The sequence below is a fragment of the Aquila chrysaetos genome, chromosome 1 (genome assembly GCF_900496995.4).
Source record: "Aquila chrysaetos chrysaetos chromosome 1, bAquChr1.4, whole genome shotgun sequence".
NCBI classification, from domain to species: domain Eukaryota; kingdom Metazoa; phylum Chordata; class Aves; order Accipitriformes; family Accipitridae; genus Aquila; species Aquila chrysaetos.
The window spans coordinates 51045235-51068333 of record NC_044004.1 but is presented as its reverse complement, the minus strand read 5'-3'; the positions used below and the strand labels follow the sequence as shown (position 1 = coordinate 51068333).

General features: G+C 45.7%; 1 protein-coding gene and 1 long non-coding RNA gene across 6 annotated transcripts in view; one reads left to right on the top strand and one right to left on the bottom strand.

The window, feature by feature from the left end:
* Positions 1 to 22621, bottom strand: part of HERC3 (HECT and RLD domain containing E3 ubiquitin protein ligase 3) — a 50615-nt gene extending 27994 nt beyond the window's left edge. For 2 of the 5 annotated variants that reach the window (XR_003926322.2, XR_005933544.1), the window contains exons 1-5: positions 22500 to 22621; positions 17328 to 17585; positions 3993 to 4152; positions 2483 to 2559; positions 1670 to 1891 (exon numbers count right to left, since the gene is read on the bottom strand). Coding sequence is in view for 3 of the 5 variants with exons in the window: in XM_030031864.2 (XP_029887724.1) it covers positions 1670 to 1891; positions 2483 to 2559; positions 3993 to 4152; positions 17328 to 17553 (685 nt within the window). In the remaining 2 variants the exon portion in view is untranslated. Of the gene's footprint in view, positions 1 to 1669; positions 1892 to 2482; positions 2560 to 3992; positions 4153 to 17327; positions 17586 to 18680; positions 20649 to 22272; positions 22412 to 22499 lie in introns of those variants that run through there. The other 3 variants (XM_030031864.2, XM_030033633.2, XM_030032756.2) reach the window with 3 other exon arrangements.
* On the top strand, positions 6100 to 10449 carry LOC115335729. Its single transcript, XR_003921578.2, has 3 exons — positions 6100 to 6248; positions 9609 to 9831; positions 10024 to 10449. It is a non-coding gene; the product is annotated as an uncharacterized LOC115335729 (long non-coding RNA).
* Positions 22622 to 23099: the final 478 nt, after the last annotated feature.

Here is a 23099-nt window from a genome sequence, read left to right as displayed (position 1 = left end):
AGAAGTTGTCCATTTTTTAAGACTCTCACCCAAGGATTTGACAGGTGCTTTTTTCTGGGTAGTGAAAGGAAAATGGTCACATTTTCATGGAATTAGAAATGAGAGCAGATTTTTCATTTACTTTGTTCTGTATTTTAGCACTCTGATCTTTATTTTAACAGGAATTACACTTCTTATCTCTACAGCATAATTGTTTAAATAACAGTGCTGCAGACTACTCATGTTTGTAGACTTTGCTATTCATGTTCACCAAGTATAATTCACACAGTCTTACCATGACTCACTTACCATAAATATCATGTATTTACTACAGTGCCATGTATTAAGGGCTAAGAAGAGTATGATCCCTGGCCAACACAGCCCCACAAGCAGATGCTCCTTACATGTTCATTTAAGATTAGCCCCATGTCAAAGCAAGCCTCTCATATATAAACTTTGTAGCTTTGTTGAAATTAGAAGCATTTATCTGCCAGTCTACATGGAAAGAACATGGCTGCTATTACACTAGATCAGCTCTAGCTTATATACAGTACAAGAGAATAGACCTGGAGTATTTTTGAGAGAACAAAAGATATGTTACAAGTCTTATAATTGTGTTTCATATTTCTAAAAGGGTAAAGCAAGATGAAATGATGCATACAACATATGAGCCTCCTTTGCTAAACCACAGGCTGGTTTTGAGTAATTGATTTAAATATGTTTCAGTTGGTAGGCTGGGTTGTCAAAGTGCATCATTCCATTATAGGTACACAAAATGTAAGGTAACACTTTTCTCTTGCAAAATACAGTGTTTATATGCTACGACATTATGCAACATAACATTTACAAATACATACATCTCATGTACTCACCCATGCAAAATAAATTATCCGTGCATGCTAGGTATCACATCCACACTCAGTAACTTGCCTAGATACTTAGAGATACTCGGCAACTATGCAGAAAATGATGAAGTGGTTGATTTGAAGGTCCAAGGAAAATCTTTCACTCACTTTTGCAAAAAGTTAAGAATGTGTTAACAACAAGCAGAGGAGATCTGGGCTTTTCAGACTAGTGGTAATGTCATATCCACTCTTCAGCCTCATTTATAAACCTATCTTCAAGTCTGTTGATGGCTAGGCTTCACTGAACACGGCCACCTGAAAAAAACTACCATTGGCCCTGTGTGTCTGAAAAATTGTACAACAAAGTAGACAACATTTTACAATACTGAGATACTCTCTGCTGCTATCATTGTGTAGCATACAGATGCTCACCAGTCAAAAATTTGCTGGCAAACAAGGGGATGAGGTCAGCCTGCTGTTCTGCAGGGACAGCCTTTGCTCCACACCATGGGCACATATGGACACATGGACAAAGCATTTTTGAGAAGAGGAAGAAAGAATATGAGCACTTCCTTCAATGCCTGCATGCTGACACATTTGAAAGATCTTTTCTTTTGACCTTCCACACTTCCACTAACAACCACAAGGGGAAAAAAAGTGTTTCTGTTCCTACTAAGTATGAAAAGCCTGTAGAGTCCATCAGAGACTGTTCCTCTGCCCCCTCCTCCCAAGAGGAGTTGCTGAGGGTTACATATCCGCTCAGTAAAAACATACTGTCAATGCAAAAAGAGACACTAGGCCAAAAAAGTCCATCCTTCTTTCATCTAGGAGCATAAATTTAATACCTCGTTCATCACTTAGTCCCAGCTGTCCTGAGCTGTTCTTTCCCCAGCCAAACACAGCTCCTGAGAGAGAGAGGGCAAAGCTGTGGGCTCCACCTGCAGCAACCTGAGCCAAAGGGATCCCATCAAGAGACTTGACACGTTGTGGACTGGCTTGGGAGGGACATTCTTTGCCCAAGCCCAGCTGACCATAACTGTTCTGCCCCCATGTGAAGAACTGGCCATCTGAAAAAAGGAAAGAAAGAGAACAGTGAGTAAAAGCTGGTCAACAGAAAAGCAAGTTTGTCAAAATGAACAAGAATGGGTGCTGGGGGCTTTGCTCCCACCAAAGCCTTATGATGGAAAAATCAAGGAAGATATTCTTTGCTAAAATAAGTCCCAGTCTGAAGTCACCGGGAAAATAAACAGACGTGCACCTAAGTGCAAAATACAACATCAGACTGCTGTAACTTAAACAGCGTAACGAAGAATGGTCCGCTTGTTGCATACAGATGACTAATAGCCAAGGATAATTTCAACACAAAGAAATTAATTACACACATTTTTCTACATCAAGATGGAAAGCTTTTAAGTGTTCCTGCCATCATTCACCAGTGAGACAGTGGGTGGCCTGTGTGTAACATTTTCCTTCTTGACACTATTGGCAAAGCTCTTCTTCAATATTCATGGTACCTGATCCATTTCATAGCCTCCCATTTGTCCTGAAAGCAGTTGGGACAGGGATGTCCTAGGTTTATTACACAGAAATATGCAATCTTGGACAGTGTGCAAAATAACAGCACGAATCTTGGTAATAAATAATGAATGTTACAGTACCTGCTGCCAAAGCCAGGCAATGCCAATTTCCACAGGAAACCTGCAGTATTGTCTGTTGGTTCAATTTCTTTATCAACCTGAAGAAGACGACACTGTTTTAGAATAAGTGTCCACAAATACAGTATCACCTTAGGTCGAAATTATGATTTCCATTCAGATATTCGTTCCACACATACATGTAACCTATGGTTTTGAGACGGAGGAATGGAGTCTTAAAGGTGATACAGATCCATACATAACATGCAAATCTGTGGAGACCTTTCAACACCTGACTACTAACTCCAACCACGTTTCCTGCTATAATGCCGAATCCAGCCATCTGGAAATGGTGAAAATAGTTGGTTCTTGGTGTCTCTCTCAATATTCTTTTTCAGGCATCGACATTTTTCATGCTGTCAGGGGCCTAGCAGTTCCTATGAGTTACAGCACCAAAACCTCTTCAGTGCTTTGTACAGAGAATAGCATGTCAAAGGTTCAAGTTATTTCACAAAAATGTTATTTTTAAATGGCGCTATCACATTGACATGTGAGCCTGTCCTCTTATATCGGAGCCACCTGCAAGTTAAGGACTGTCTTCCTACAGAGCCCTTCAGCTCAAACATTAATGTTTTGTGACTGAAACTCTTCCTTTAAATACTGTTTCAACAATGACAGCCACCCTAAACAGACGTACCAAACTTTTGCTCTGCACTGGATCTGCAGTGGCAGATCAAATAAGAGACAACATCTGTTATTATCGTAGCATGAAACAACACCATGAAGTACAAAGGGACCAGTTATCTTTATTATGGTAATAAGCTGAGACCTATCATCTCTGAACTGCTTTGGATGGAGGACTCTTGGTGTCTGCCACTGGCCTCTCCTATTGCCACCATCTACATGTCCTTGCACTTAACCCTATTAGTGCTCTGACACAGGTAAGCTGCATTAAATAAGTAAGCTAAGAAAACTGAGCACTACCCTAAAGTTTCTGAGCAATATTCACTATTCAGAATTGTAGTAGGCTGGTTTAGTAGCTTTGCTGCTAACGGGCAACACTGCAAAACAGTTTCAGAGCTGAAGTGCCAGTTCACACAGCCATATATTTTTTTCTTGTTATTGAAATGTACCTTCTAACTCAGAGGACTTCCTAGGAACTGGAATAGAGACAGGTATCACACACAGCATTTCTATTTTTGGGTCCTCCCTCGTGCACCTCCTTGCTCTGTACAAAACACGGTGGCATTTTTCACTGAGGAAGCTGAGCACGCTCCTATTTTCTTTTCCATGCCCCAAGCACCCATGGGCAGAAGGTCCATCCTGCCCAAACCTCCTGAGGACTTGTCTGAGTCCCAGGGGGGCTCAGGGAGCACCAGTACAGTATGGAAATGGAGGAGGAATCACCCTTACATCCCTACATGAGCAGTGCTTGATTACTGCCCCTCCGAGAGAAAGCAATGCTCCCACCAACTCTTGATGCATCACCTCCAAGAAGGTGCCTTAAGGAAACCTGAACCTGTTAAAAATTTACCTTGGTACTGTCACTGCGTCTTCTATAGTGGTGAGGCCCAACTGCCCATCGCTGCCGGCACCCCAGGAGAAGAGCTGGCCCTGGTCGCTGAGCGCCACGCTGTGAGACTCTCCGCAGGCCACGTGCACGATGTGCTGCCCGGCCAGGGCTCCGATTTGCTCTGAGGAAAACAGAAAGCCTCTCCAGTCACAGGATTCATCTCACAGCGACATGCAGACATCAGGGCTGGGCAAATCTGTATGCAAAGCCATTCGGATGGGTGCACTGACCCCCGATCTAGTTTGAAAACACTTCCTACAAGAGGAAAGCACCGGGTTTTACTGAAACCATGTAGCTGCTAAGCTCTTCTGAAAGCCTGGTCTGCAAATCATAGGAGAAAGGTAGGTACATGCCCCCAAGCACAATGATGGTCTACACACAGACAGCCTCTCAGATACAGGGAAACCTATCAGGTTATTTAGGAACAACCAGACTTCCCAGACTTGAGGTTTTCTCACTCAGTTTTGATGTGGGGATCAGCCAGGACCCAGAAGTTGGCAGACCCTGTAAAACCCATTTGACCTTCCACAGCTCTCATGCCCAATGAAGATGAATCATCCACAAAGCTAATCAACCCATCAGCCCCTTGCTTTATTGCTTGATGCATGAAAGCATATGTGGTACGACATCCCCTGTGCTAAGCTTGAGACAGCTTTGAACCTATCAACCTATTACTGCCACTGTCAGACACTCATAAAAAAGTCCCATAAAAAGGAAGCAAAGTAAGAAGGCCTTACAGAGGGATAAAAGAGAGAAAAAAAAAATCACTCAGTCCTCTGGAAGATCACCCACAAGTGACTTTTCATCATTACATCATGTTAGGCAACTGAAGCAGGTTTGACAAGTACTCTTACAACATCAAAACCCAAATCTTATTCATTATGCAGAGTTTTTACAAATGGACATGAAAAAGTCTTGTTTTACAATAAAACATTGGAAATGCCACACATCTGATGGAAAAACTCGCCACAAGCCAGACAGAAGCAAAGTTGGTTTTCTTTTTTCTTCCCTGAATAAATACAAATGTTTCAGGTGGATGAAGAAAGATTGCACCCTGTAAGCTACAAGGCAGTGATCAGTTTTATTTAAGTCCCACTTGCATGCGACATGGGAGGGAAGGGTAGTTACATGTCATTCTATGAAAATGATATCCCACATCAAGGACATCCCAAAATTATTAACATACTTAGCACCAAAACCTGCATACCGATCAATCTAAATGTCTTAAATTAATTTAAAAGGAAGGCACCCCTAGGAGGGCTTGCCTTCTAAGTCTGGGAGTCAGAAAATGAGGAGAAGAATCCCTAATGGATGCTATGGAAGAGAAAGGTTACAATTATTTAAATAAGTATTCTAACAGAGGAAAATGCTACCTGAACATGTGCTTCCTTTCACTCGAAATAATTAATGGCAATGGAGGTGCAGTTTACAAGTAATAAGCACACAAACATCTAGGAGGGCTTGAGACTGGGTCTACCTGCCGTCCGGCCATCGTTTAGCCCTGCCATCTAATAATGCCCTTTGCCCTGCAGCTCTTTCCAGCAGGACCGATTTCACCCAGTCCCACTGCCAACCCTATGCAAAGACACAGACAGGTTTGGTAATCAGTGTCTCAAAGGTGTTACAGGAAAACATCTGGTGCCAAATTTGCCTCGAACCTTTCCTCTGGTAACACACAGCAGACAAAACCATGCTTTTTTACTAAATTTCCTGTCTGGATGCAAACACGCAGGGTAGCATTGCTTCTGTGTGCATTGTGGAATCTATCTGCTCACAGCTGCAGGACTAGAAATATCATCACTATGTTCAATCTCTTTCAAAAAGCAGGAAAAAACCCCACCAAAACAAAAAACCACTACATGATCCAGATCCCCTGGATTTCTCTGAACTCAGTGGCCTTTCTTTTCAAACATAAATCCACTTGTCCTGAACTTCAGCACAAGGTTACAGTGACCAGAGAGAGACCTTGGTGCTCACTGCAGCGTGCCTGTTAATCATAAACCCTGTAACAGCTGAGAATTCAGATGCACGACCTGGTTGCAAGGACAGTCTGTATAGATCTTCCTCTTTTAGCCTCTTCCTGGTGGGTGAGAAGTCAGCCAGGAGTCCTTGGTTGCTCAGGAGGAGGAAGAGAGGTGGCAGGGCTTATGTTTGTTGGAAGCAGCTGTGGAAGTGAGCAAGTTGCAGACGAGGAGGTACGGCTGCTGCATGGAATAGGTAAGGTTGAGATCTGCTCACAGGTGGGATGACAGTGGCAGGAGAATGGTTAGTTCCCCCTGCCTTCCTCCTCTTTGAAAGAGGAGAGAAACAAGTAAAAAAAAAGAACTTAAACAGCAGTAACTCCAGGAGGTTCCACTAAGCAGGCTGTTCAGAGAGGATCTGAGACAGTTTTGTCCCCCTGTTTGGGCATGGAGCTGAGGCTCAGCACGCAGCTATTGCAACACTTCCCAAGCGCTGTGGTCTGGGACAGTCCTGCTTTGCATTCATCACATTTTCTCTACAACCCCAAAGCAGAGCCACGTGCTGTAAAAGACGTAGTAGAGGCATGGCAGCCGTGCTTGTAGGCATCAGTCCTGCAAAGCCTGGGAGGACGTGCCGGGAAACAAGTGTGCTGAGGGATCTGTGGGGAGGGATGGAGCCATCTGGGGGACAGTGAGGCCCTTGCAGAGTCAGGCTTTCCGTGCCAGCCTGCAGCAGCTGACTTTAAACTGGAAAAATAATAAAGGAAGGATTAGGACACAGTTCATGTTTCAGCACCTATTGTAAATGTTATTTGTAAAAAGAGTCAGATTATTAAACTGGCCACCCCCTGCAGAGTCGGGTATGTTCATTTGTACCCATCCCTTTCCCTCCTTTGATGGCTCACAGGATCTGACCAACCTATTTGAGGTTGTTATGCCTTCACTAGTGACTGCAGCAACATCCAGCAACATGGACTTGTGTTATGGTGTGTACATCTCAGCTGAATTGGTGCAATTTGGGCTTCAGGATGATTTTAGGTTTCAGAATTAGAAGGCTGGATTTTAAAATTACTTCATTCAGAAACACTATGTATATGGTCGAATGAGAAGTAAAATCAAAGGAAGTGCTTTCCCTTAGATATCTTAAATATGCATGTGTTGTGTTGAATTGGTTGGCTGAGGGCTCTGAATATGCCAGAAATTTACTGTGGGCTGTTCTAAAATTTGCGCGGTCTGGATCATGAGAACTGACTTCTACCAATACTCTCTGAGACCGCAGGATTAGGAGATCCTAAACTGAGGAGAGATAAGGCTCTTTAGGAGAGCCTAAAACAGTAGAAATCTGGTTTCTTGTCAGTAAAGAAATTTATAGTCCGAGCCTGAAATGGCTGTAATGCGTTGTCAGATGTAACTCTGAAGTGCTGTCTCCTAAGAACACATGTATTATTACAACCACCAGACTTCTCTCTTGATTTCGCTTTGAGGGGTGAAAACAAGAGTGAGCCCAGGGAAGCAAGACACTGTTTTTTCAGAATCAGTACAGCCTATTTGACTGAGGACATGAGGGACCATTTTAATGTCCCTTGTCTTGAAGGGCAGAGCTGCCATCGACCTTTGTCACAGCTCTCAAGATTGCTGTGGCTTTGCTTGGGATTTCTCAGGCAGAAGAAATACGGCTTTGCACTGTGTAGTACCAGCACATCAAATCCAGTATCTACACACCCATCTCCCCGATTCCTCCTTCCACCTCTGACGTCCATCCTCAGCACGTCACCCCAAGGTCTAGCACATCTTGCCCACGCTGGAATTGGTGTCCTGGAGCCATGGCATTTGCCAGAGCACGCATGGTGGACCTTGGGGGTTTCTCAGCAGTCACGGCCCAGCCGCAGCTTCTGTGCTGCCAGTGGCCAGCAAGCCTGGCCGAGCGACCACCTTTACAGCTCTCTGCAGTAACCTGAAGAGGAAAACAGGCTCTCTCTCTCCTGGGTTTCCTGAACATACATTTTTCCTGTGTTTCTTTCACAAGTCTTGGTGCCTTCCCTCTTTGAAAGAGCTGCCCTTACTTGTTTACCTCCATGGTCTGAAGGTGGATTCTTCCCGCTGCCAGCTGATGCTTGTCAGACTGAAGCCTTCCCTGCCTGCCCAGTCCTTTCCGAGAGCCTTCTCTGGCTGGCTGTGCCCATGCCAGTCTGCCGATGGCTCCTCAGACAAGTGCTCAGAGAGGCTGCGTCCCCTAGACAAAAGGCAGCGATGTGGGGAAGTAAAAGGCTTTCTATGGCTATGTCTGAGGAAGGGGGTTGATCTCTCAGGGTAGGTGTCTGCTTTCACAGCTGTGAGGGGGAGTAGCTGGCAAAGCGTATGCGAAGTGACACCCCGGGGTGTCACTGCGGCCTCTCACTTCTTGCTCTTACATTCCTGCCTTGACACGAGCACAGGCAGCTTTACAAAGTGAAGGCAGTGCTAATAACTAAACCAGCCTCTCTCAGATTTAAACCTGTAAGCAGCCATGCTAAATAAATTAATGAGCAGTACTGTACATGTTTTGCAAGGAAGCAGTCAAGTCGATAAGCGTCATTAGTGTTTGTGGATGAAAGGGGACTGCAGAATCATTGTCTCTGTTACTTGGAGGTTCTCAGCCTTGACCTATGGACAGTGTTCCCACCCATGTGACCAACAGTGTTCCTGGGAATGTCACCTGCTTTGGTCTGTCCTCTGTCCTTTACTGTCTTCCCCCCCTCTATTTTTTGTTCAGTAAGTCTACTCTGTGTTTACATTCCCTCCTTTGTAACCAAATTATCAGACCCTTATCAGCTTCAGTGCTGCTGTCATCAGTCTCTCTGATGAGGCTACTCATGGTACTACTCTGCTTTCTGCTGCAAGCATAGCAGGAGTTCATGAAAGGAAGACCTCAAGATTGGCGAATTGGACTTGTAAAACCCAGCCTCCTCAATGGACATAGTAAACGTCAATTGTCGAAAGTCAGAGGTTACATACTGATATAAGCATTCGCTTGCTCCATACTTCAAAGCTTTTGCCCGATACTAAGAGAAGTTTGAGAATAAGGTGGGCTGCCATACATGGGTAAGAAGAGCTGGCAGAAAGTGAGGGTAGCTGTCGTACAGTAGGGATCTGGTCTCCCCATGGGGTTTGCTCCTGTAGTGTTGTGCTGTGCAGGTGCAGAGCACGATGTTTCCCACACCCTCACGTGCAGTAGCCTCACATAGTCTGAACGCAAGACATAACAAGCATGTAACGCCTTCTCAGAGAGGCTCGGCAAGGAGGAGGAGGGTAGTGGTGGCGAAATTGTGGGGCTGGTGTCTGGCAGGGCAGTTCCACCTGCCTACGTGTTGTGTGTGTCATACGCCTGGCCATGCCAGAGACTGTCTGCGGTCACGAAGGTGCGTTCCTGAAACCATCCTTCATTCTTCAGCTCCTCCCTGTGAGCTGTCCTCTGGTGTTACTGCTGACAAACCACAGCCTGCAGAGGTGGTGTGAGTGAAGCCACAGGAGCAGTTTTAGCTGGATGGGTTAGATCATGTTTTCAAAAGCACCTGATAGCTTCAGAAAGTCTGTATTTTGCTGAAGTGGTTTATAGAGTCTGATTTCTTCCTCCCAGTCCCAGACTCCAGATGTTGTCCATGGCAGCTGTGAGCATGAGACACCTAAGTGATCGGAGTTGAAAGTGCAGAGGGAAATCAGAGGCTCATTCTTGGGAGCTTTAAAGGAGAGAGGAAGAGGCAAAAAGGCCCTGACAAACAGCATGATTTTCCCTTCCCCAGTTAGAAGTTTCCAAGGGGCAATCACACTTCCACTGGAGATGATGTTTCCTGGAAAAGTTGGTGAGTGTACTCATGCTGCTAATAGTGGTAAAAGCATTGAATAGCTAAGACATTGTTGAAGTTATACTGACAAAATAAGGAGAAACCTTCATAAGGGGAGGGAGAAATCTTGGGTGTACTTCCCTCTTAGTGCACTTTCAATTGTAAGCATTTCAGTTGCTGCACTTTGTTTTTATCTTTTCCTCTTTCCAGTTTCATTAAAACACTCAGACATGTTTTAACGCTCAGCTGACTTCATTAGGACTGAAATCATGAAGCTCATCACAGCCTAGAAATATAGCCAGGATGTCCATATGCAGAAACATCTCCAGGATGTGCCAGTGGAGACTGGGGAATCAGCAGTCAGCTGAAGTTTCCTACTTAAGGTATAAAAACTCCTGTCAGGGAGTTTGGTGATCCACTGTTGTTTACTTGCTTTTTGTACTGTGGTTTAATGAAATGCTGGTGACTGATAAGTTTGGGCCATAGTGTTTTTCTCATTTTCTTATAGTACCGTTGAAGGCAGTAACAGGTTTTTCATGGCGTTTTTCGCTGTTAAATCAGGCTTCCGTAAGTGCTAATGCTGTTAGTGTCACCTTGTTAGATAGTTTAATGTGTAGGCGTAATTCATCTCCAAAAGGAGAGAACTCAGCTCCCTTCCTGTAAGAATTAAGGCTTTTCAGTACGCAGAGAACAGAAAGACCATATGGGTGAAGTTTAGGTTGCTATTGGTGTCTGATTAAATATTCAGCTGCCTTGTGCATTAAAATGTTGTATCTCACACTTCTGATTTTTAGATGTTGGTCGCACTATGCTCAGGCATCCTCAGTGTGGATGTGGACTATATTAACAAGCATGGCAATGCAAAGAAATCCGCTCATCTGTCCTCAGACTTGCCAGCTGCTAGCATTTAACCCAGAGGAATTTCTTGCCAACAGTTGTTTCTCCCTTCCCGTGTTTCTACCACTATCTCTTTCTTATCCAGGCAAGCTAGTAAGACACCTATCTTAGGGAGTCTGTGAGCACTTTCCCAGCAGACAGCAACAACCAAGATGAGCAAATGTTCCGAGTTGCTTATTGTCAAGCTGGGGAGGCAATGAGTTTTGGCCAGGTGTCCAAGCATGCTGAAATCACTTGAAACTCTTCCAAGCCACAGCTTCTTCTTACCAGTGAAGAAATCCAGATTTTGCCACTGAAGGTGTAACCTCAGAGCTGATAGCTTCTCTACGTCGTTTTCAGACAGTAGAAGCCATCTGGTGCTGTTCGCGTACATCCTGGCACACATATGGCTGAAGGATTCTGCCATGTCCTCTAGCAAATGCCTGTCTTGCGAGCAGCTGGAAGCTATACATAAAGAGGTGTACCAACTCTCTGACAAACTTACTAGGAGTAGGAAAGCTAATTAATCATTCATTGCCTGTGCATTCTAATCAGTGCCATATAACTGAGCGCTTTGTGCTTCCTGCAGTTGCAGACACTGAAGATCTTGTAGAGCTTCCCAACACTGTGGGGACAAAGTATAAGCCCTGTTTTATAAATAGTGAAGCTATGGACTGAAGGTGAGTTTTTCAAGGGGTTTCATCCTTGGCCCAGCTTTACTGCCATTTCCAAACCTTCAAGCTAAATGCACTGTCAGAAAGCTGAGTTACAGAAACATATAGCACCTGTCTTCAACTTTTGCTGGAGTGTCCCTGTGAACCACAGACAGGCAAGAAAACACAAGAGCACTCCTGGGAACCAGGCCTGTCACCATTCAGAGAAGGGCTGTCCTGAAGGCCTCTTGCCTGGACCTCATTCTTTGGTCCAACGCATATTTTATGAAGAGAGCTAACAAGGTTAAGACCAAAAGTAGTCAAACCTTGATATGTCTGTTTATGCTGAGATCCATGAGTTAAAGCAGACAGAATAGAGCAATGAAAATCGGAACTCCACCAGATACAAAGAACTGATAAATTACTTGCAAGCATTGTTGCTGTTTTGAGACAGCTGATGGCTTCAGAAATAAAAGACTCAGTCAGCATGTACTTCTTGGAAATTGGGGAGTTTGGTTTGTTTTTTGAAAGTTTTATGACATGTTAAAAACACTGTATTGCATAACTCCTTCAGCCCTTCCCTGTTGCTTTCAGGGTTTTGTTCTGCTTAGCTTTGTACATAATTGTGCCTATTAAGCTCTATTTGACTGGTTTTATCCATCAGTTACTGAAGACAATACTAAGAATAAACTTCACCCTTCATTCCAAAGCAGTACTGCATCTCTTCCAAGGAATGAATAATGGTGTCGTGATGCTCTGGAAATTAAAACAAATGTATACCAACCACTAAAACCCCTCATATTTTGATGTGAGGAAGGGGTGGGAGGTCAACAAAGAAGTAATTGTCCGATGTTTTTGATAATACTACCCATGTTAGCAGGGAGATGGTACATTTGGTGGCTTGGCAAGCCTGACAGTGAACTGGGACCCTTGTTGGACTCCCTGGGCAGTCTGTGCCCCCACGGGAAGGCTGGCTTTTTTTCCATCTCTGGAAGAGATGTGTGTGAGCATGTAAAACTTAAACTGTTTCACATTTACATTTTTTCATGACTTCACAGGCAAGCTGTGACTGACAGGGTCTTCGGAACATATTATGGCAAGATAGGCCATATGCATACATTTCTAAAGACATAGATCTTCAGCTCCAAGACATGCATGTTTTTTTCTGTCTGTGGTCATCCAGCGAGTCCAGGTGAGGCTGTACTCTGCTTCTTGGGTGAGCAGTGCAGTCACTGAAGGCTTTCAGTGATACAGGGCAGCCTTTCAAAACAAGCTGGCATTTATTAGTCCCCTGGGATGGCACATAGAGCAAGGTCAGGTTTGTGTTGCCAAATTAAACTTAAGATGGAATCTGTGGGGACTGAAGCAACCACTCTGGATTTCTAAACCCATTGGATGTCCTCTCTGCATCCCAGTAAGTGAAGCCCTCGCTATGTAGTCCTTGCCACAGCCTCCCGATACCTCAGTGCCCTTTTTCCCTCCAGTTGCACTACTGCCTTCTCCAGCTCCTGATGCTGATCTTTGATCACTGGAATCTTCTGTCACCTCCCAAAGGTGCTCCAATGGCTCAGGGGCAGCTCACAGTAACATTTCCAGAGCAAATGAGACATTGTGGCAAATACTGCTTTCCCAGGGAAAAAATTAGCTCAGTCATGCCTGCAAGTAGGAAAACACAGTCTCGGTTAAGGATGCCCTAGCTTCCCCTATTGCCCACATTTATCATTTTGTCAGACTCATGTTGTCCCCTGGAGTGTTCGGCAGCATGCAGAGACCAGCTTTGGAAGAAGGGCAGGCTGGTGAGTTTGTGACCAGTTTCAAGAGCTCAGCTGCTCTGGATAATGGCCAGTCACAGTTCATCCTGGCGAGCAAGCTTATAGCAAAGTGATGGGCTCATGAATCAAAGGGATTTCCTGTGGAGATGAGGATGGCTTCATCACTCTTCCTTTTGATGGTGGGACCCTCTCCAGCAGGAGCTTTAGTTTTGGACCTTCTGGTTCCAGTACAGAAACATGCTTGGCTGAACTTAGGTGGTGTGTACAGCCCACACAGCTGCTGGTTGTTTAGAGCTCACAGGCTGCCAAGCAGTGCTACATTTGGACACTTACGGACCCAAGCGTGGAAACCTGCAGTGGGCTCAATACTTCACAACTAAGATCACTGAGTTACTTCTCCTAAGGTATTATCTGAGGCTCTGGGGGCTCCAAGTGCGTAACAACACCAGTGAAAATTAGGACAGGTCATGTCCTATTTTATTAAATATGGTTGTGGTGAGAACACTGAGACAGTGTCTCCCCCTCTGCATTCCTGCCAAGTGATTGCAGAGACACAAACAACAGACTGTTTCGGGGGTGGGGGAAGGTGAGGAAAAACAATCATTTCAATATTACAAGCCAGGTATCCATCCCTGAGAGGGATGGACTCCTCAGGTAGCTTGCTAACCACCTTTCAAAGAAGGAATGAAACAGTAAATAGCATGACAACGTGGGGAGATGGCTCTTGGTGGAGCCCATAGGAATGGGAGTATTACCCTAGCTCAGAAGTGGGGAGTTGGAAACAATCAAAGGCTGCTAGCTTTTAGTCAAAAGGAATGTTCTTTTAGCTAGGATAAATATCTTAAATATGAATTTTACGACCACAGTGTAAAATGCAAGGAAAGAGCACTTCCAGAAAATAAACCTCTATTGACTCATACAGTGACATGTACTCCCCCAGTAACTTCTGTTCCCTAGAGTGGAGAGGCACAAGAATCACTTTGACAGTCACTATCCTGTCTCTGTATTACATCCACAAAGCTCAGCTGATATGACAGTAAACACAGCTTTTTAATTAACAAATTTCTTTCATTTCAAAAGGTGCCCTCCAAAGGACTCCTCTAAGAGGAATTACTGAAACACACTTCTATGCCACTGTTTGACATTTTTGTGAGTAGCATGAATTAGAAGCAAAATTGAATCCTACTACTACAGATACATGTAAATGGGCAGCAGAACAAGAGAAAAAATAATTATCTGGAATACATAGTAAGGGAAGAAAGGGAGGAAAAAAGTCTTCAAAAGCTCTCACTGCAAATATAACAACTCTTCTCCCACTGGAAACCATTAGAAAAACTTGCAAGCTTTTCAAGGAGAACAGGGTTAGATCCATGTTCAGTGCATTGCAAAATCCCAGAATTTTATTCACAAGCAGACATCATCCTGGGAAATAACCACGTCTGGATAAACAACATTATCACACATTCTGAAAACACTAATTGAAGCTTTTTAGCATGCTGGCAGCATAAGCCTCACGTACACACACAGAAAAAAAGTGAGAGCGGTAAAAGGGAGTTTCCTCTTACAAGCACAGACCTGGGCAGCAGGAAGGAGATAATTCCACCCCTCTGAAGTCATCCAGCATTTTTATACATCCTTCAAAAGGTTTCAAGACCCCCTGCCTATTTTCATGTCATGATGTTACTCTCAACCACAACCAAGCCACTCTGCAGACCATGGTAAGCATTTCTGAAGTCCAGAGGGGGCTCTCCAGAGGCTGCCTGGAAGGGACAATCAGTCTTGTGTCACAGCCTCCCCCAGGAGAAGCAGCAGCTCACTTCCAGAGCTGGGCAGAGGTCCGCCACTTTCAGCTGCCCTCACAGGCTAGGCAGAATCAAGCCATAAGGCAATAAAACCAAGAGGCCTCAGCCCAGCCTCTGCTGGATAGGGCAGTGTGAAGAGACACAGCTGCAAGGCTCCCAGTTCCAGGCATTTGTCCCATTTTCTCCCTCAAACACCTGCTGGCAGCCTTCTCCCCATCATCTTTAACAGCTCAGGACCCTATGCTCCACGCATATATCTTCACTTCCTATCAGACATGGCTTTATTCATAGGTCCACAACTAACGGAATATGAAAGATGATCTTTGACATACCTTTCTATACAGAAGGTGTAAGGTCATCTTTATCCCATGCAGGGGAGGTAGGGGTAAAAGAGGAGGCCTTGGTTCTTCTTATTCCTATTTCCAAAGGAGAACTAAGAAATTCAGTTCCCATTGCTGCAAGCCAAAGCAGACCCACACAAAGCAGCATGTTGGATGGGACTCTCCACTAGTTTACTGTTATTGTAATGACTGCTGTGGCTGTTCACCATGAGCTAAAAAGAGCAGCTGTTCCTTACTTTACAACACACCCCTCCCACCTGCCCCAGCCAGCAGAAACCCCATTGCAGGCACAGCCAGTAGTGCTGTGTCAGTAGAGAAACATGGTTTCTTAAGGATGGTCACAGGCTCCTCAGAGAGCAGCACTGCAGAACCTTTTTCATAACTGCAAGTTGGTGTCACATCTTGGTAACAGTCCCTTAATTTAAAGGGTAGAAGGGCACTTGGGATCAAACCCAAAGAACTTTTTATTTCTATTTCCAAATCTCAGACTGTCCCTTTTCTAGAGCCCTAGAAGGCAGGATTACCTAGTTTCTAGAAGTCTACACTTCAACATTCAGGATTCATGAAATCTACTTCCAGCTCTGATCCTTCTACTTGCTGTGAAGCCTCCATTTTCATTATCATCTTATGCTTGCTTTATTTTATGGGCAAAGAGCAGGCTAGCCCAAAGATGTTTCTCAGTATACAACTTTACAGCACTCAGAATAGTACTGAACTTCTGGGGCCTCTGCACTAAAGCCACACAGCTAATCAGGGGACTTGCAGGACAAACTACCCTCATCAGGTCAGGTGGAATATTCACTAGGCTTGGCTTCCTTTTACTAAGCATCTCATTAATTCAAGGGCCTAGGTTTACAAGTCCTCAGAAGATGAACAGTGGTTGTGCACAGAGACTACTTAAGCACTTCTGATAATCCCAACCTCTTTTAGTAATCATCTGGAAACCACTTTTAGGAAAAGCAAGAGAGGCCAGATTCAAGGTCAACTCCTCTAATCCAGCATCATGGAAATCCAGCATCCCACATCTATCACCTCATGTTTGAAAGAAAGAGACAAGAGACACACTGACAGAAAAAAGGAGTAGTGGAATCAGTCAGGTCAGATTTGCACATACTACATGGGAAACTGGGTATTTTGTACACATCTCACATCTCTGTCATGCAATAATAAGGTATGCTACAGAAGCCCCAAGTCCTACAGAGGGTAGCCTGCAGTTTGAGGAATGATGGTGTCTTACTGCTCTAATTACACACAGAGGGATTTTTATTTTATTATGGAACAGAAATACCTGTATCTTTACCACATGTCAAAACCAAGAAGTTAATGGAAAGTGATTTGGAAGGCCAACATTCAGAAGAAAGCCCGTAAGAAAGGCTACAGGGTTTCTCAGAATAACAATACACAATTAAACCACTCCCTCACCCTGGAAAGGAGAGGCATTAGCTGCCTGTGGTTCTGCACACACAGGTTCTGCCTGTTAGAACACAATGAAGAAAACATAGTCTGAGTCCGGGGAACACAAGGCTACAATGACCTTCTAGATTAAGAAAGCACAGAGGGGAAAAGGCACAAGTCAGCAAGGTATTTCCAAGAGGGGAAAACAAAGTTTATAAACTCTCTTGGCCAAAAGTAAGTTTGTTCTCCACAACTATACTCAATACAGATCTATTCTCTTTGAGGTAAATGATAAAATTCCCAATAATTGAACAAGAGTAGGCATAAGGATGCGGTACAATTGGAAAGACAAAGCAGAAGACACTTGTGACTCACAGCCCTCTCTTCCCATTTATAAAAAGGCAACATAATGCCAAATAACAAAATCTGCCCTGAGACCATCTGCGCTTGCCTCTGTTTTGATACATTTCCCAGACAAACTATGCAGACCTGTCTCCCCACCCATGCTGCTCAGCTTTAGCTTTCCAGAGCCAGCAAATATTATTCAGCTATTACATATGATCTGCAGCTGTTAGCGGCTCCAGCTCCTGAGCAATCAACACAAAGCAGCTTCCATGATCTTCTCAGCCCGCTAGCCTCAAGACAGTTTGAAGTACATATAAAAAACTGACTTACCTGGCTTGCTTCCTTCACAGTCATGCCCCAGTTGGCCTTTGGTGTTCAAGCCACAGGTATACACTTCCCCATCTTCCAACAGGAACACAGAGTGGTTTCCTCCACATGCCACCTCCTTGACATTTCTGTCATGAATGAATCCATATACTTGTGGCTCAGGAATGATGACCTGGAGGTTGCTACCTATCCCAGGTTGTCCAAAAGACGAGTATCCCCAGCATAGCATTTTCTCTCTTTTCAGCAAGTCATGTATCCTTCCTGAGCAAGGGAAACAGGGGAAGGAGTACAAGTGAAGCAAGTACTCACCAAGTGATCCTACAGAGATAAGCTGCTCAGAGCAGGAGGTGGAAACAACCAAAAAAGGCATTTCCTGCATGACTGTCAGGCTTGTGGACTGATGGTAAAAAGGGATTTCCACCATTACACAGACAAAGAGGAATTGAGATAGCTCAGGTACCGAGTCAGCACCTTCATACCTTGGCCATCTCCATCTTTAACGTGGTAGAAGCATTCTGAAACGCAGCAGACCTGAGCTTTTATTTCAGCAAGACCACCCTGCTTCGAAAACCAAACTCCGCAAACCAATTGTAATGCTTTTTTTTTTTTTTAGACTAATGGGTCCAAAGCTGAACTTTTACAGTTATAGTGTCATATTTGGGACTACTGCTTAAAGAAATCTTTAAAAATTATCTCAAAGGTGGTCAAATTAGTTCTGAACAGACTGGCATAGGTATTTGTGGTGTACCAGCCAATGCAGAACTGTATTATTTCTGATAAATCCAGATTAAGAAGTATTTTGCTCAACTGAGCACATTCTTGCAACCCAAGTACGTGCACATACACATGCACACATCCCTAAACTGCAGCAAGAATTTCCCCAAGACACAGCAGTTCACATTGAGCAGCATACTGACAGCTTGGCCCCAACAGCAATGGACAGATAACATTGATGCAACTCGCCAGCAGTCAGGTGTTATCTTTTGTGCTGTGCTCAGTGAAAGTCAAGGATTTCAGAGAGTGGGGTAACATGGGAAGGGAAAAACACACAGCAATATAAGAGGCCCAAGGAATTACTCAGCCTGAACTTGATAATGACAACAGGATGCTAACACATAAAAGCTGGGGGGATGGAAGCAGCTCATTCCAGAAGAAGCATGTGAAAGATTTTAGTAACACTCCCTTGTCACTCCTAATCTCAATAGGTTTGGGTTATTTGTTAAACATGCTATACTAGTAAGACATTGAGAACTCCTGTGCTTGAACCAGAAAGCAATTAAAGCTTTTTTTTTGTCAAGGGAAGAGGAAAGAAGAGAAGAAAATGAAAGATCCAAGACATCAAGTCTTATGACTCACCATGCCAAGTTTTAAGCCAAGGCAATTTACAGCAGCAGCATTTACTACCTCAGCACAGCACTGAAAAGCAAAAGGTAACCCTTGAAGCACCAGAGATTCCGCAAGGAAACGAGATTCCTTCTCCCACTCCGAGCAGATAGGAAACACATGCATTCGGTTTGTTTCCAAAGCCTGGTGCTAATTCAAGCCCTAGGTATTAGCAATAAAGCCTTTCCTAATCTAAGCCCCACGCAACAGGTGTTCATCTCGTACCCCACTATCCTTGCCTGTCAGCTGCGGTCACACAATCAGGTGTGGTCCCTTCCACTGAGGCAGGGCTGAGCTGGATGGGGGAGGGAGAGGATTGGATTTTCCAGTTGTAGCTCATCAGTGGTGCAATTTCCTACCACAAACTGTTTACTACAATCTCTTACTAGGTGCTCTAAAGCATGCTATGAATCCCATTTATCTCTAACAGCCTTTGCTCCTTTATAGCATAACTCAGTTCACTCACATCCACACATATGCTTATCACTGACCAGCTCCAAAGCACCCAGAAGAAAAAGCAGGTTACAAGACTCTGTCCAGTTGTTAAATCAGTCGCCGTGTACACTCTGTACTTGACTGCCCTCAGCACAAAAGCCTGATGGAAGATGCCCTCTACCCTAGCTACACTATTTCCTATGCTAAGAATAGGAATGCCGTGGGACACAGTAAAATTGAAGTGCGTGCATGTGCTTTAAATGACACAACTGCTATATTTAGTGAACTTCGTGCTCTGTCTCGAAAAAAAAACCAGCATAAGCAACACCCTGAAGGTGGCAACACTAAGGCAGGGGATCATTTCAAACCTGACATCTGAAACAGCAGAAATCTGGGACTGCCATTTCTCTCAGCCTCGGGAATTACCTTGTTACAAAGATAAAAGCAGCACAATAGCAGCAAACCTGAAGATCCAAAGATCACATTCCCTGCTAGCACAAGTGGCTGTTGCCTCTCAGCTGGAAAGATTTCCCCACTGTACAACTTGAACTACAATGACATTGTACAACATGAGCTAAATATTAATTTGGGATATCTTTCTAAAAGGGTTCCTGAACAGTCTGCTCCCTATAGACTACAGTCATCTTTCCTAGTGCTAATTTCATTTAAAATGCTAAAAATACTTTAATTACTTTCCTTGTGTTCATATTCCACACAAGAAGTTGCTGTAATGGGCAGGGGGATGCAAAGTGATTGGTAAGAGATGGTTTTTCCTCCAGGTAAGGCACTATTTAAAACAAGAAGAGTTCAGACTCCCAGTAATTCACATGCACACTAGGGTGATATTTCAGAGGAGTTCAACCCTCATTCATGCTAGCGGCCAGATTTTCTGAAGCACCCTGAAGTTTAACAATCCCTATGACTGACAATGAGCCCGTGCCAGACTGTTTAGAAAATCTGGTCTCAACTAGATTTCTGGTTAGTCTTTTTAAAGCACCTCCCTTGAATCCCACCTCCCATCCTCCAAACATTTTGCTGAGAAATCCCTGTGCAGCCCTATTCCAAGGGGACAGAACAGCACTTCCCACTCAAGAGTGAAAACCAACATAGCCTCTTTCCATCTGAGCATACAGGCACAGCTAAACATATATTCCAATGGCCTGGTGAGCCACATTTTTTATTTACTTATTTTGAAGACATAGCACATTTTTAAAACCACAACTGGTTTGATGTTCTGTTCCCACCCACCCCCCCCCCGAAAAGCTGCTGCAAGTCCTAATACATCATGTGTACAAGTAGGAGCTGTGTCCTGAAACATAACAAGGCTTCAAATGACAATTTCATGCTCCGTTTCCAATCTGGTTAAGGCAGTTACTCTTCTCTGACATTAGTGGAGGAATTAAAAATGCATGTTACACTGCAAACTACCTCTACAAGCTGCATACCCTCCTTATACTAAAACAATTATATAAAGTTTCTAGTGTGGGCAGGCACTAACAGAGACATGTGTCTGCACATATACACACACGTATATAAAAAAAATATAGATACGGTTTATATTCACTTAACTGAAATTTAAAAGGTGACTAGTTATTCCTAGCACTCAGCTCAATACACCTTAAAAAAGTCAAATTTTTATATTCAGAGGACAAACCCTTAGGGAAGGTGTTTTTAAAAATTGGATTACAAAAAGCACAAGAGCTGCAGTACCCAACCACATCACTTATTCCTGTTGTTCGCACAGCCAGCTTAGTATTCATGTTTTAGAGATAAGAGCAGATGCAATGCAGTAAAGATGGTCACTTGCAAAGACTCCCCATACATAACAAAAAAAAAAAAAAAACAGGGGAGGATATAACCCAACATCCTCAAACCCTGCATTCCAGGAATAATTCACCATCAAATCAGCAAAGGATATATACAGCACAGCTAGAGACAGGAAAGCCTCACACTGTGGGGCATATTTTGAAGAAAACTATTGTGGGTAGAAGATCCACCCTCTGCTACAATAAGGCTCAGCTGACATACTAAGTATATATCCTTTGGTGAGAAGACAACCCCAGTGGTTTGGTAAAATAATAATGCTACATGTAAGATCATTCCAGGATGTGGTTTATATTGCTTTTTTTTCTGTTCTTTCTTTTTAATAACTATCATGACATACACAGTCTCTTCACACAATTGCGCAAACATATTCTAAAGCCATAGCTGCGACCACAACTGTACCCTTTCTGCGAAAGTTAGGTAAGTAAATATTGTGCTTGCAACAAGCAACACTCAAGGCTGAATGTTCTCTGAACAAAGAGATGCGTCAACTGGCAGGGCATGAATAAACAAGTTTTTTCCTTCCCTGTTGTTTGTGAGACTTCAGCTAGCTAATGTGCTCCTTTTATCAGCATTGCCCAATAATGAATTTACTGCTTCTTTCTGACACTAAGCCTCCAAGCCCACTTTCTTCCTTCTGCCTTCATTTTGCTCCAACTCAATGTCCAATGTAGACCCGGCTACAGAGCAAGAGAACGCAAGGCGTAACAGTGAATGAGTTAAAAGCAGAAACAAAGCATTTCCATTGTATAACCACATGCCCGCAGCAAGAGGTACCGCCACAGAAAACATTCTAAAAAAACAAGAAAAAACCCCCCAAAAAACCCAAAATCAATAAAACTAAACAAGACCCGCACCATCCCCATTTTGCAATCCCAGCAAGAACACCTCCCTGCCTTCACCCCAGGCCCAGGCTTCTCGGCTTCCGCGCTTCCCACCCCCAGACGGGCGCTTCCCGCGGGGCCCGGCGGTCACACCGACCCCCGGCGCCAGGGACCGACAGCAGCGGCCTCGGGCACCCGCTGCCCGTCCCTCCACGGCAGCAACCCGCTGCCCGCCCCGCAGCCAGCCGCGCCGGGTGATTCAGCAGCAGCAGCGCCGACCGGCTCCTGCCGCAGCCCCGCCGCCGCCCCCGGCTCCCCGCACCGGCCCGGGGAGGCCCCGCCCGGGGACGCGCGTCCTGCGCCAGGGAGGGCGGCGAGCGGAGCGGCGGCGGGGCTCCGCGCACACTCGCGCTGCCGCTGCTGCCTTGAGCCCCGTCTCCCTACACACCCCGTTTCGGTACCAGGACCGGCAGCAACCCTACCGGCGGCCCCGACGGGGAGCTGGGCTCTCCCTCCCCCGGCGCATCGCCGCGCCGGGCCAGGCCCGACCCCAGCGCGACGGGTCCGGTCTCGGGCCCGGCCCGGCCCGGCGGAGCTCTGACCGCGCCGAGCAGGGCGCCCGGGGCAAGCAGCTGCCGTCGACCCCCCCCCCCCCCCGCCCCAGGCCCCCCTTCCCCGGCGGCGGCCGCCGCCGCTGCCCGCCGCTCACCTGCCGCCGGCCCCGCCGCTGCCGCCACGGCAACGAGGAAGTCCAGCCCCCCGATACCGCCGCCGCCGGCGGGAGTGACGGCGCAGGGCGGCCAATGGGAAGTGCGGGGTGGGGCGGGCGCTCCTGTCAGTCGGTGGGTCGCCGCCGGCGGTCTGTGGCGTGGCTCCCCTTGTCCTGCGTGTATTCGTGTCGTGTTTCAACCCCCCCCCACTCCCGGCCTCGGCGCTTTTCCCCGGGCCCGTGGGGCGGGTGCGGGGGGCACGTACCGCCCGAACAGCCCACGGCACCGGCCGGCGGCGGGCCGGGCCCGAGGCAGCGTGAGGGGCGGCTTCAGGCTGGCGTCGCCCGCCGCGGGCGGCTGCCGTGGCTCGCTCAGGCCGGGCCGGGCCCGGCTCCCGATGCTGAGGGTTTGCCTGACCGGCCTGGCGGAGCAGCGGTGAGGAGGGAACCCGCCGGCTCTCCGGGACCCCCCAGCCCGGCCTGCGGGCGTCTGGCAGCGACTGTAGCCTGCTCTGGGGGCAAGGGGGACGGCGCTTCGTCGGGGACGCTGTGCTGCCGCTTCTGCCTCGTCCCCCGGGAAGGTGTGTGCAGGGAATCTCC